This window comes from Belonocnema kinseyi, chromosome 9 (assembly GCF_010883055.1).
Source record: "Belonocnema kinseyi isolate 2016_QV_RU_SX_M_011 chromosome 9, B_treatae_v1, whole genome shotgun sequence".
In the NCBI taxonomy this organism is placed as follows: domain Eukaryota; kingdom Metazoa; phylum Arthropoda; class Insecta; order Hymenoptera; family Cynipidae; genus Belonocnema; species Belonocnema kinseyi.
The window spans coordinates 128,901,612-128,916,049 of record NC_046665.1 but is presented as its reverse complement, the minus strand read 5'-3'; the positions used below and the strand labels follow the sequence as shown (position 1 = coordinate 128,916,049).

The 14,438-nt window shown below is 32.2% G+C and overlaps 1 protein-coding gene across 1 annotated transcript in view; it reads right to left on the bottom strand.

Moving 5' to 3' along the window:
* LOC117180745 overlaps nucleotides 1-462 on the bottom strand; it is a 2,344-nt gene extending 1,882 nt beyond the window's left edge. Inside the window, exon 1 of the mRNA XM_033373236.1 lies at nucleotides 230-462. Coding sequence (XP_033229127.1) covers nucleotides 230-462 — 233 coding nt within the window. The remainder of the gene's footprint in view (nucleotides 1-229) is intronic.
* Between the last annotated feature and the right edge of the window lie 13,976 nt (nucleotides 463-14,438).

Genomic DNA, 14,438 nt, shown 5'->3' with positions numbered 1-14,438 from the left:
GCTCGTTTCGTCAACTGCTCCGATGTTAACAAAGCATTGTTTAGTTGGCAGCTGTAAGCTATTAAGAAATTTCTGAGTCATTAAATTCGCGTTCGAACATGAATCCAATAACGCGCGTGCCATGAGACTATTTCCTCGATGGGTCTGGAATTTCAAGGCGGCAGTTGTCATCAGCTGAGAGTCGGAAAGGCATGCATTTGATGCGAGAGAGTGAGCTGACAATAGTCACGATTGACCTTTCTCTGCGGCGTCAGGTTCTTTGGATTTTTTGTGGGGATGAAGCAAGGTGTGATGAGGTTTATTGCACCCTGTTTTCTTACATCGATTTTTACTAGTCCACGGAGATTTGTGTACGTAGAGACAATTTCTACATAGCTTATTGTCGTTGACAATTCGGTATTTTTCACCGAGATTAAGTTCCTTAAAGGCCGTGCACTTGAAAGTCGATGGTTTTGACCTCATTTCAAGTAAGCGATGTTCGATGCATCAGAAGTGGTTACGAACGATTGGGTCGACGATTTGAAACTTTTCGGCTGCTTGGAAGGGGTGTTTCCAGCCGGTCTTTTTTGCTGTCTGCGCAAGTTTTGGGGCATTGTCTTCATTTGACGAATTTTATTTATCGTCTCTGGTATGAAATCGTACAACTCATCGACCTTGGGAATTTTGTTACCCTTCAAAGTGTCTAACCATCGAGAATATACGCTGGGTGGAAGGGCGCGTTCCAACAGACGAATCGCAACTACGTCGGCAACCGTAACTCCTAACGCTCCTAACAGAACGATGCGATGACGCGTTGAATACAGCAAAGTTGCTAAAGGTTCGGGTTTTGCTTCAGTTACCTGTTTTAAACTGAAGAGGGCGTCGAGGTGATCAGTTGTGATAACACGCGTTTGATCGTAGGCCTTGCATAGCGCTGCCCATGCAAGGGGGTAATTATCTTCGCTCTCGGGAAACTCCGCGATGACTATCTCAGCTACACTACCATTGACAGCACCATTCAAATGTGAATGTTTGACAAGCGCACTCGTTTCGGCGCGATTGTGCACGAGCGATTCAAAGCTATTTTTCCATCTGGACCAATTTTCATGCTTACCGTCGAACTTCGGAATATCTATTGAAGGTAATTTCGGCACGTCACGTCGTTCGGTAAGCGTGAAATTGGTACCAATGAACGCAGTGGAATTCGCGAGAGGCGCCGGTGCCGCAGGTCTCATCTTGTGTACTCTACTCGTAAGCGCGTAGTATTTCGACTCGATTTGTGTATACGCCTCGACGCGGGGATGGGCATGTTGAAGCGTAATCAACTCTTCGTGATTCATCACGTACCCGTCGAAAATGCCTTTAATAACTTTCAAACGACACTCTGCATTTTCCAAGTCGGGGGAGTCACCACTCTAGTAGGTTTCGAGTGATCCAAGTGATCTCTCTAACGCCTTGCTTTTGTGAACAAGGTATTTAAGGCGTGCTTCCTTTCCGTTAGCCATTGTGAAATTCGTAGGATTTCACTGAATAATTAAATCAAAGCTAATATAATTGTGAAGCTGAGCGTTAGAAAGACCAATAGAATTTACTGAGCAATGTAAAGTTTTGTTTAGTTTGAAAAGAGCAATGGGAAATAATTTTAGTATTTTTCTTTTACGCGAGCAATTTGTTTGATCGGTAGAAATTAATTTTTATCCAATTAAAACGTAGAGACAAGTATTAACAATTTAAACTATTAAATCGCAATACAAAATATTAAGTATTAAACGAAATCACGTTACAAATAATTTTGCATCCGTAAATGCAAATTTCAAATTTTTAATTTACAAGTTAAAAATGTAAAAATGATAAACGCGATTATTATTTAACGAATAACCGAAATCAAATGAAATTACATTTTTCCTGAGTAAAACTTTACATATATTTTAAGTACTCAATGTAAGTCTAGTGATAATAATGACTTAACACTAATTAATTTGCAAGAGTTACGCAAATTGTCATATGCAATATAAATCGCGTTGGGATTTTTCACAATTCAAATTTAATGAGCGTTACGAATTTTAATCAGTGTGCAATTACATTTTTAAACCAATTTTGACAAAATAATGAAATTTTCAGCCCAAACGATGTCTTTTTTTTAAAAAAAGTTAAATTATCAACCAAATGATAAAATTTATAACTAAGGTGATAATCCTTAATACGAATTGAAACCTTCACTCCTGAACGAGACATTAATGCCAGCGTGGCACTGTTGAGAAAGGGTTTACGAAAGTGAGAAGTGCTCGAGAGCGCGACAGTGGCAAGGAAACCCCATTCCGAGAAAATTCATTCCCCTACAAGCCGGATCGCGGCACTATTGAGAAGTAGACTGTATACAGCAGAATTCCAGCTGTTAAAGGAATTCAAAGAACCTACGGAATTCGCAGATGTCCATCCATTCCGTGAATTTCGCGAATTACTCAATTTCCGAAATTATCATGAATTCCTTGAATTCCGCGAAATCGGCAAAGTCCTTGAATTCCATCTTTTTTTAATTCTGTGAATTCCTTGAATCCCTTAAATCCCGTTAATTACTTGGATTCCCTGAATTACTTGACTTCCTGCTAAATTCCATGAATTCTGCGAATTACATGAATATATTGAATTCTGTGAATTTCACGAAGTCGATAAATTCCGTGATTTTCATGAATTTCACAAATTCGATGAATTCCTTAAACTACGTAAATTCCGTAAATTGCGTAAATTTCAAGAAATCCATCAATTCTTTGGAGTCCGTAAACTCCATCGATTTCTCGAGTTCCATGAATTCCTAAACAATGAATTTCTATAAATTTCATGATTTTTTTTTATTCGTTCTAGATTTTGTTCAGCAATAAATGGATTTTTTAAACCAACATGTAGAACATCTTGAAATGAGGCACTTCTTATCATACTTTTTTTTAAAGTTCTATCTCAAGCTTATAATTTATTATTTATCAAGGTGAATAACTTTTTGCAATGCGCACGTATTTTTACAAGGTTGCGTAATTTACGGAAATCATCGAATTTCTTTATTTTTTTCTGCGGCATAATAAAAGCTATTGCAGTCCCTCTTATCAGTCTAGTTTATCAATCCTAAGCCTTTCCCTGAAACCTAATTTATGATACGCAAACATCATCGAAAAAAGTTTCGTTTCTTTAATCTGACTTAACAATATTTAATATAATTTATAATTAGAAACGAGATATCCACGAAAATAGAAGTATTGAGAAAACATGTTTTTATCAAATTTTGATTCATTCGGTTATTCACGAATAACCAGTATGAAATAAGAATAATGAACATTGTTTTTGGAACTGTATTCATCGAATTTTCAGTTTTTTCTTTTGATTTTCGTAAGTATTAACGTAGTATGTATTTAATTTTGAGATTGATGTTGAGTTTAATTTTTAGATCGGAATTAGTAGAAATATACTAATTGGTAGTCGTTTTCTACTAACTCACGTAGCACTGATTTGTTCACTGCTGATTAGTACAAATCTAGTAATTTAATCTGTAAAAATAAGTGAATAAATAAATTAGTAACTATATCTTCTGACTAATTGTACACTCAAACATCGGTTTAATCGATCTCGATTTAACCTCCGCCTGTCCTATACAGGCTTTGCTTTGTTTTAGCCGTTACTAATTTGCTAGTATCTCTACCTCATTCTATTTTTCGGAAAAAACGGAAGCCAACCACACATCGTCTCTACATATATAATTTTTTACAATCTAACAACAACAAAGCGTCTCAACAAAATTAACATTTTTGCAATCCTCACCATTTCACATTTCTCCTTTTCTCTTATACCCCTTTTTCATCTCCACACTTCACGTTTCACTCTTTCCATCTGCCCTCTGCTTTGTCCTTTTTACTCTCCTCTTTACAATTTTCATCTCCTAATTCTCCTCCCTTTGTGCCCATCCCCACCATGCAACCCGTCTCCTCAACGCCCTCAAACCCTGTTCTCTCCTTCTTCAGCCAGTCCTGTACTATTTAATCTCTTCTTGGTGCGTCCTCTACACACTATAATCCAGAACTCTTCATTTTCCCGCTTTCTCTAAATATTCCACCTCTGTTCCCCGCTGTCCTCGATCTTCGTATCCTTCCTCAATATCCTGCAAGATTTCTTAATCATGGGATATTTTGTGTTCAAGCCGCGCTTGTGACGTTCTCTTTCATCTTCATGTCCTAGACTCTCATATTCCTTTCTCTCCCCGCTCTTACTTCTCTCTTCGTTTTCTACTCTTTCTTGCTCAGTTTTCTTGGTCAGAACACTTATCTGTTTACTGAATAAGAATCTGCTTAAAATTCCATGGATAACGCAATTAATTTCCCTCTCTTTCTCCCTATATTTCTGTTAACCAACTAGTTCAATACGTAAATGTTGTCTATGGTTCGCATCCCTTTTTTAAACCCCGTCTGATTGTGTGGAATACTTTCTCTTTCCTCTATCTGACTTTCTACCCTTTTTCTTAAACTTTCTGCATATATTTTGTAGCCAACTGGTATGAGAGTGATACTTTACTCCTCTACCTTCTTTCCCTCCCCTTTCTTGCTAAATGGTACCACCAGCACTGTCAACAACTATTCTGCTCTCCCGTCTCCAGTCCATACCTTGTTGCAGATCTCCCACAGGCCTTCCCTGACCCCTTCACCTACATACTTTAACGCTTCGGTCTCCATATCATCGTCTCCTGTAGCCTTGTTCCTTTTTAATCTATTTATTGCCGCATCCACTTCTTCTCTTGTTATTCTATTCCCTACTTCCATTTATCCTTATACTAACTTTCTATTTTCGCTTATTATTCTATTTTGTTCTCCTCCTAGCAGACCCTTAAAATAGTCTGTCCACTCACCCAATTCTATTTCTTCATTTACGCCCTTATTTTTTCCACTGTCCTTATTTATCACATCTTAAACCCTTCTTTAATCAATTTTCCTACTTCTTCCTTCTACTTTTCATTTCTCCTTTGCTTCTTTCTTTCGAGCATCTTCTCATGTTCACGTTTTCTCGTATTGTACTCCCCCTTCTCCATTTTCCCTATTCTCCATTTTCTTATACAGTCTTTCATTCTTCTTAATCTATCCTTTCCATTTTTCCATTAACGAGTCCACTCCTTCCTCTTCTATAAACCTGATCTTTTCCATTTTTTCTTTAAACTCTTTAAGTCTATCTGCTTTGCAGGCTCCTATTTTCTTGTTCCTTTCTCTTCCTTTTTCCTTTCTCCAGCTGCCTCGGTTCTGGCCACCACCTTTCAGTTTAGCTATTACCGCCAAGTACTCAGACGCAATTTCATTACCAACTTTCATACAACTTATGAACTTCCTTATTCTTTCTTCCGCCAGAATGTAGTTTATCACTGCCTCTCCCTTCCCTACAAACCTTCTCCCCTCCCTATCACGCTATGTCTGGAACTCCTTACATATGCTTCCTTTTCTCCATCCCAAGTCCCTCCTCCTTGTTCGCCAGTCAATGCATTCAAGTCACCTCCTATCAGAACTAACTCTTCTTTCTTTCCTCCATCCACGTCTTAATTACTCTCCAACCTTCCTCTTCCCCACTTCTTCTATATACACAAACCACTGCTATTTTGACTTTTCCAACTTTACTGCCAATTCTTTTCTCACATCTGAGACCATTTCGCCTATCCCTCTCCCTTTGACGTGTTTCTTTCTTGCTTCTTGCATCGTCCACACATAAACTTTCGGTAACATCTTTTTTATCCCCTTTCAGTCCTTCTCATCTGATTAAGTTTCACTTTTCATAATAACATCCCACTTTTCTATCCACCTCCAAACTCCTTAATTCTTGTTCTTCAAACCTGACACATTCCAGAAAGCTATTTTCACGTTTCTCTCCTCCGTTCCCTATTTTTTCCTATTCACTTTGCTTCCCCTTTGCCGTTTGGAAACTCCTGAGATTTATCTCTAGACTCTTTTTTGTCTCCCTTCCCCCTAATCTTCTTAAAACTTTTTCCTTTTTTCATTAATTCTTGCTATTCATCTTCCCAGCACAATTCCTCCCCATCTATCCATAACCTGTCTCTCCCTATACAAACCATGTGGCCCCTTTTCCTCTCTACCTAAGCCCATTTTCTCTATTTGCCATCTCCTTTTCCTCTCCCTTCATGTTAGATCTTCTTTAATTCTTTCTCTTCTTCCTCTCAATAATTTTGTTCCGTCCATAATTTTTCTTTTTCTCCTCCTCACTCCCCACTTTTACAAGAAAGATTCCTTCTTTTTCTTTCTTCATCCCTCATATTTACTTGACACCTTCTACCCTTACCTGCACTCCAATGTTTCTCAAACGATTTTTTATTTCAACTTCTCCTGTTTCACTCTCCGCCTTTAATTCCTTAACTAATATGTTATTTTTCCTCTTTGTTCTTTCTTCTCCTTCTAATCATCTTTAATCCCACTCAGTCTTTCCTTCAATCTTCCATTTTCGTTGTGCACTTTTTTTTCATTTACTTTCACTATTTCCTCATTCTCTGGTATTGTCCCCATTTCCCGTGCCTTTACTTTACTTCTATCCTCCGTTTCACTGCTAGTTTTCAACTATGTAGTTGAATTTACAACTAAAAAATATACATTTTAAACCAAAAATGGAATTATTTAATTTTCAATTCAAAGAATTAATTTGCAACAAAAGTAAAAAATAATTTTGAACAAAGCCTTCCAATTATCAACCAAAATATGAGTTTTCTACTTTTTTCTTTGCCAACAAAAAAGGTTTATTTTTAACTCAAACAAAATTATTTTTACAGAACAGTTTTATTTCAAACCAAAAAGTAGCAGTTTCTACAAAAAGAGATAATTTTTCAAAATAAAAACGAAAAAAAGTCCATCAGTTAAAAAAGCAATATTGTATTGATTAATACATAGTATGAAGAAAGTAGTTAAAATAAAAGTTGGAAATAATGAAAATAGTTTGTTCTTTATTAAAATGTGCCAGAAAATTGAATAATTATTCACTTACAGTAGTTTGCGCCGAAAGAACCAAGTTTATATGTCCAGCAATATCCAACAAGTGCATTTTTTAATTAAGATTGTTTGAAAAATTATGATTTTTCAGTGTCTGACTAAATGTCTCGAATATACTAAATAACTTTTGCGATACATTATTAAAATTAATTGTGAATCAAAAGACGAATCGCTGCCAAACTTCTTAAGGCCATTCTCATTCATTCATTTGTTTATACCAATGTTTGAAAAATATTTAACCTTTGCTTCGCTATTGGAAATATTTCAAAATAGTTTATTTATACTCTATCACTATTTTTAAACGAATTAATATTCTTTTTAAAAGACATTGTGCTTGAAAAGTTCAATTTTTTTATTTAATAAAAATATTAGAAATTTTGTTGTCTATCATAAATGTTTAATGTGGAATTTTTTTATTGAATTTTTTTTATTTATAAATCCTATCACAAATTTTATTTCAAAACCAAGTTGTCCACATACGTTTTTTTATCCTACCTTGTTGGTAGTGTACATAAATTGCGTAATCAGTTTTAAAGAATGTAATAACTTGCTCTTTTTTCCTTGAAACTGATTCTTAAGAAATGTAAACATTTCAGAAGGACGACATTGACGCAGGTCTACAAGATAACGACTCATTCGATTATACGACGATTATACAAACCCATGTCGTTCCACTCCTGAAAAAACTATTTATTAATAAATTTATCAGTTTTTCAACTAATTAGAAAAGATGAGGATTGTTGATACTATCGTCTTCTTCATGGCAGTTGTTCTCAATTCTATTGGTAAATAAAGTTATAAAATTTATTAATAGTTTTAAGTAGAGACAATAGGCTAGGTCAGTCTCTACCAACATTAACCTAAAATAGTATATTGTGCACCAAGGCAGCGAACTGGTCTTTTTACGGCCGAACGTGGGCTCGTGACCGTAAAAAGACTTTGCTGCCTCTCCCCTCCGTTTTCTCTTCGCAATTTATACTTTTCAAAAATAATAATGTATTGGACTTAAAACAGATGAAAACTTTTTATATTTAAGATACTAAATGCATTTGGAAATTCCGTGATTTTTCCTTGAGCAATTTTTCTTTTCCCCTGACTATCAATATTAACATACCATAATATAATTCTGGTAAAATTGATTGAAATAGGGTCTTTTATAAACGAAAAAAAATGTTGCAGATACAAAATTAAAATGATCTTATTTATTGTAAACAAAAAGAAAAATTTTCTTCTATAATAGATGAGCTAAAAAAGCGTGAATTTTCTACAATAAAAATTTTTTTTTTTAATAGTTGAAACCTCAAGTAAATATTTAATAAAAATGTTTCATTTTTAACCAGACAGACACACTGTTCTTCTAGAATGGTGCAATTTACACTAGAATAGATGAGTTTTTTGACTAAAAAGACAGAATCAATAAAAAAAATGTAGAATTTTCCTACAAAAATAATTTCAGTTAAATTTTCAACACTTAGTTGTAAATTTTCAATCAAAAACATAATTTTCTACGAAAATAGTTTAATTTTTAACCCAACAATAGTGATTTCTATTAAATAGTTGATTTTTCAACCAAAAAGTATGAGTATTTAATAAAAATGTTTCATTTTTATCTAAGAAGTTACATTTTTCGCCAATAATGGTACAATTTCTACTAATATAGATGAATTTTGAATTTAAAAAGGGAAATAAAAAAATTGTTGGTTTTGCATTCAAAAAGAAGAATTAAAAAAAAGCAGTTGCATTTTCAATACGAACCGATGAAATTTCTACTATAACATAAGAATTCTCAAATTAGAAAGACAAAAAAAAACAATTGAATTTTTAACCAAAAACTTCAGTATTCTATTTTGGTCACGTGACCAGATTCCCACCTTAAAAATACTTTTTTATTTCCTAATTTATTTTCACATGAAGCGCCACATCAAGTTTAAAATTTGTAATACTAAATAAGAAGCTCTAAGAAACGTGTTTCTGGTCCTAAATTTTAATAATGATGGAAAAAGCAAAAAAAAAATGTATAAACAAAAATTTTTTCATAATTATCAAGATTTAGTTCAAAACCCACCTTTCTTAGTGCTTCTGATTTATGATCCCAACTTTTGACGCTATGTGGTGCTTCGTGTCAAAATAAGTTAGAAAATAAAAAAAGTGTCGGTAAGGTAGGAATCTGGAACCGAACCAGAGCATTTTCTATTGCCGATCAGGTCCTTTTCCCATTAAGCTACTGGAGAGATCGAAAGAAAATTTGCTTTTTCAGATACATACACTGTTTTTTCCAAGATGTTAAAAGTCAATTTTACAAGGAATATATATTATCATCAGAGATGGTAAACACCGTTCACTGGAGATATCTTTTCCGCCATCGTTCAAATATTAATCAACACTATCGGTCTAAGTTAACTCTTCAAATAGCAGCAATTCGTAACTTCTTTTCAAACTAGATTGAGAAATAAGTAAAAATTTTTTTAGAATAATTTTTTGCTGAAAAAGATCTTCTCCATCGCCCCGCTGGGAATCGAACCACAGAACTTCCGATTTCTGACTGTAGGCTTTTGCCGTTAAGCTACCTGTGAAAATCGAGAGAAGAATGCTTTTTCAAAAAATTACTCTGTCTTTGGCAAGTGGTTACGTATTATTACAAATAATTTCTACGAGTATTATCATCAGAGATAGTAACCACCTCTCTTAAAATAACAAAAACTCTTAACACCTTTTCAGGCTAGATGGAGATATGTATTAAAAATGTTGTATAAATTAAGATCCATTGTAAAATTGACTTTTATTAAAATGTGACACCTTTAAAAAGACAGTTTGTGCTTATGAAAAAAGGTTCCTCTTTTTATCTCTCTAGTAGCTTATTGGAAAAAGCACCCGACCGGGAATCGGAAGTTCTGTGGTTCGATTATCATCGGAGCGATTGAGAAGATCTTTTTTTGGGAAAAAAGTAAATTTGAGAAACTAATAGTCCTATCAAAAAAATAAAGTACTGCCTACTTGAAAGAAAAATTTTATCTTGTGTCTCTTGTTGCAGATTTAAGTTCGCAGTTCGAATGTCTGCCGAATGGCGACCCTATTATTGGCGTTCCTCGTTCTGGACCCTCTAATTCTTTAAAAAAGTCTTCTCTTGTCAGACCTCGTTCGTTGGTTTCTGGAGTCAGGTCTCCTTCTCCTGCCAGATCTTATCTTCGTGTCAGGTCCAGACCGGCTTCTGTCAGGCGTCGCCCTATTATCATACTGGGATACAAACTTGAAGAACTTAGATTTATTCGCCTTCGTCCCCGCATAAATTCGCGCCAGTTATTTGAAATTCATAGATTCACTTTTCCTCGCGATAAGCCAATTTATGTGAGACAAGGTCATGAACATGTTCCTATGCCAACCGACGAACAAAATGTTTTAACAACATCCAGTGGAGACGTAATTGCAATATTTGATGGTGGTAGATGTCTTCGTGGAATATATAAAATTACACTCCCCTTCGAAAAACGGGTGAAAATAAATATGAACACTGGTCTCGTTGAAGATTTGACCAAACAAGAATGCCAGGCAACTCCCTTAGGCAAGCGTTACCTAATCAAAGATATTTTTAGCATAGTGGACTTAAGCAACAACCCTCTACGTCAATAATTTATTTAAAAGGAATCTAAAACTAAAATGTTGCTTTTCGTTTCCTGAAAAAAATATTTTATATAGAGATATGACAATGATTTAACTGTCATAATAGTCAAATAGGGAAGGTGATATTTACGGTAAAACGTAAGTATAGCTATTCAAAAAGTGGTCGCAAAACTTTATTTTCGAAATTTTTTGATTTTTCCCGGACCTGAATAAAAAAATTTCAAATCAAATTTTTAAAAGATCGAATTCATTAATTTATCTCACCCGAAATAGATTACTTTTGTATTATAAAGAATGAACTTTTATTTCAAGAGGATGTATTTTCAACGCAGAAGACTATTTTTCTACGAAAACATAATAATATCTAACTAAAAAAGATCAATTTTCTGTAAAAAAATAAATTTTAAAAGAAAAATAAGAACACACATTTAACAAAATACTCAAATTTTGAGCTGAAGAGATCAATTTTCTACAAGAATAATAAATTTTCAACCAAAAAGTGAATTTTAATACTGCTGTTTAACTTTTGTAAATTAAATTTTTTTCTGAAAAAAAAAATCATTTCCTTCGCTCCACTGGCAATCAAACCACAAAAAGTCCGATTGCCGGTCGGGTGTTTTAATTAATTAACCGAGCAGACTAATTTATCTTTAATCATAAAATCTAATGTTTAAAGAAACATGTAATAGTTAATTAAATTTTTTTTTATTTTCATTCAAAAACAGTAGCATCATACCATAAAAGAGACGAACAGAGAAATTTATTTTTACACAAAAATGGAAAAGTTACATTTTATGTTAAAAAAAGTATTTTCAAACAAAAAAATGTCAACAAGACAGTCTTAATTGAGGAAGCCGGATTTTCGCCAAAGTAGTTAAGTTTTCTATCTAAAAAGTCAATTCAGTCAAAAAACAATTGAATTTTAAACTGGGAAAGATAAATTTTTAACAAGAAAGCTAGTTTTCATTTAAGAAAAATACAAATTCGACCAAATATCTCTCCAAGAAAAGGAAATTTTTAACAAAATTGGAAAATCCTTAACACAAAAGATGAATTTTCAATAAACAATACTGAATGGAATCGTCCAATTTTCGGTTTAAAAATTAATTTTCAAGGAAAAGAGAATGAAGTTTCAACAAATCGAATTGAAATAAAAAAGAAGAATTTTTAACAAAATAGTTGAATCAGTAAAAAAAATTATTAAAAAATATTCGAATTTGGCACCCGAAAGTATGCTTTTTTCATCATAAGATTTTATTTTTAACCAAATAGTTAAAATTTCAAATACATAGTTTAACTTTTTAACCAAATATCTAAATTTTTGACCAAAATATGAACTAAAAATAACCTAATTTTAACTTAATTATTAAATTTTCATTTCTGTCAAAATAGATAATTTTCAATTAAAAATATGCATTTTCAACATGAAAGTTAAACTTAATCAAATTGTTGATTTTTCAAATTTTCAGTCAAAAAGCTCCAATCTACAAGAAAACGAATTTTTAACGAAACAGTTCAATTTTTGAGTCAAAAAGACAGATTTTCCACACAAGTTTGAAATTTTAAACTAAAAATGCTCAATGTTTCACCAAAAAAGGAATAGTTAAAATTGCATTTGAACTTCTTATTTTTGAAAAAAAACGAGATTTCATTTAAATAATTTATTTTTCAGCAAAGGAGATAAATTTTATACGTAAAAATACGAATTTACAACAAAATATATTTGCAAATAATTTTTTTTGAATTTTTAACTAAATACGATCAATTCTCTATCAATAATAGATTAGTAAAATTAGTATTATATACAAAAAGTGTACAGACCATAAATGTAGAATTCTTGATTAAATTACATAAATTCAATTTCTAAGTTTGAAAAACACTTTTAAATTAAAAACCATATAAAGCTTTTTTTCCATTTAAAATGACTTAAAGAAAACTCATAAAAGTAGTTCAAAATACACAAATTTTCAAAAAAAAAAAGAATAATTTTTTACCAAAAAGAACAAATTTTCAGTAAAATACATGAATTGTCAACAAAATATTTCACTTTTTAAGATAAAGAATTAATTTTTGACCCAACGGTTGAATTTTCAGTAAAAAGATTAATTTATAACCCAAAAAGTAATTATATGAAAAAAAGAACTTTTCACAAAACTCATTCGTTTTAAACCATTTAGTTTAATATACAATTAAAGAATTTAGGTTTTAACCAAAAATAAAATAGTTTAATTTTCAATCCAGCAAAAAAGGTTTCATCAAAGTTTCCTTAAAAATTTAGAAGTAATTTATTTAAGTTGATTGCATCGAAAGCTCCAAGTTGGAACATTAAAAAACAGCTGAAAAATTCATTTGTTAATTAAGATTGTTTAAAAAATTATTACTTATTATCGGAATGCTAAATGCCTCTAGTATACTAATTAACTCTTTTACCATGAGTTGTTTAAATTTAGTGCCTCACTATTAAAAATATTTTTTGAATAGTTTCTTAATACTTTACAAGTATTTGTAAATGAATCCATGTTTTTGTTAAAAAACTTTTCGCTTTGAAACTTGAATTTTATTTTTGTTATTAAAAAAAGAATACATCTCTTATTATCCTTGGCAGTTCTTCTCAATTATATTGATAAATATAATAACATAATGCATCAATAGTATGTTTCCCGAGTTCTCTCATGATATTACTTCTCAGTTTTCAGGTTAGTTTAAAGGGAAAGTACAGCGCAGAACAGTGCGCATTGGTCAAAGTTGTTAACGCGCATGCGCGCAGACCTAAGCCTCATTTCCCGCAGATGGTAAAGCGAACTCTACCGACCTAGGTCGGTAAGATAACGCACCAACGACAATAACCTACTTTGCTGCTCGAAACCATGCCTAGAAAACAAGAAGACCATACTCGTATTGCATAAAAAATATTAAAGCAAAGAAAAGATTGGGGTTTCTATTAAAAACAATTTTTGGTTCTCAAGGAGCTGCAATAAACAGGAACTTATCTTGCTAAAATCAAACCTAAAACTTGAAATGGTTTCTAAAAGAACCTAGAGTATGAATTCAAATAGTTCTAATCGATCCTAAATGTAACTACTGCCTTTACTCACTTTAAATATTTTACAAGTCGATGCACATTTTACTTCATAAATCAGATTAAATAATATTGCAATGAAAAAAATTTGACAAAGAAACTAAAATTATAGGCATTATCGTCATTCTCGATAGGAGGGTAGAGCCAATGAAATAAGACAGGTTTCATTGTTATATCGAAAACCCGCTTCAACTGCGCATGTACCAAAAAACGCGGGACTATTTAAAATTTAGTACCCAATAGCCATCTATCGGATAGCAAAGAATTAAAAAGGAATCCTCAAAAGGACTTCCTTTAGAATCAATGTTCTAAAAGATTCTAACTTTAGTTGTTAAAAATTAAATCTAGAGTCGGAACAGTTCTACAAAGATTTTGTATGAATATAAATTTTGAATTGAGGATTTTTAATATTTTTAATATTTTCTCAAAACAATAAAATGATAATAATGATGAAATTTTAAAAAGTTACAATTTAATTATAAAAATTTGCAAAATTTTACCCTCAAAAAGCTTTATTCTATTACATTAAAGTCACCGAAGAGTATAAAAAATTATGTTTTCAGTAAATTATTATTGAAAAAAAACGCATGATTTAATCATTTTTAATACAAATGAAAATTTATTGATTACTCTTTTCTTAGATTGGATTAGAATAATTATGATCAATAATTTAAAATCTAAATGACTTGATTTTCAATTGTTTAATTAAATTTAACTAATTTAAACAATTATTTATACAGAAAATAATA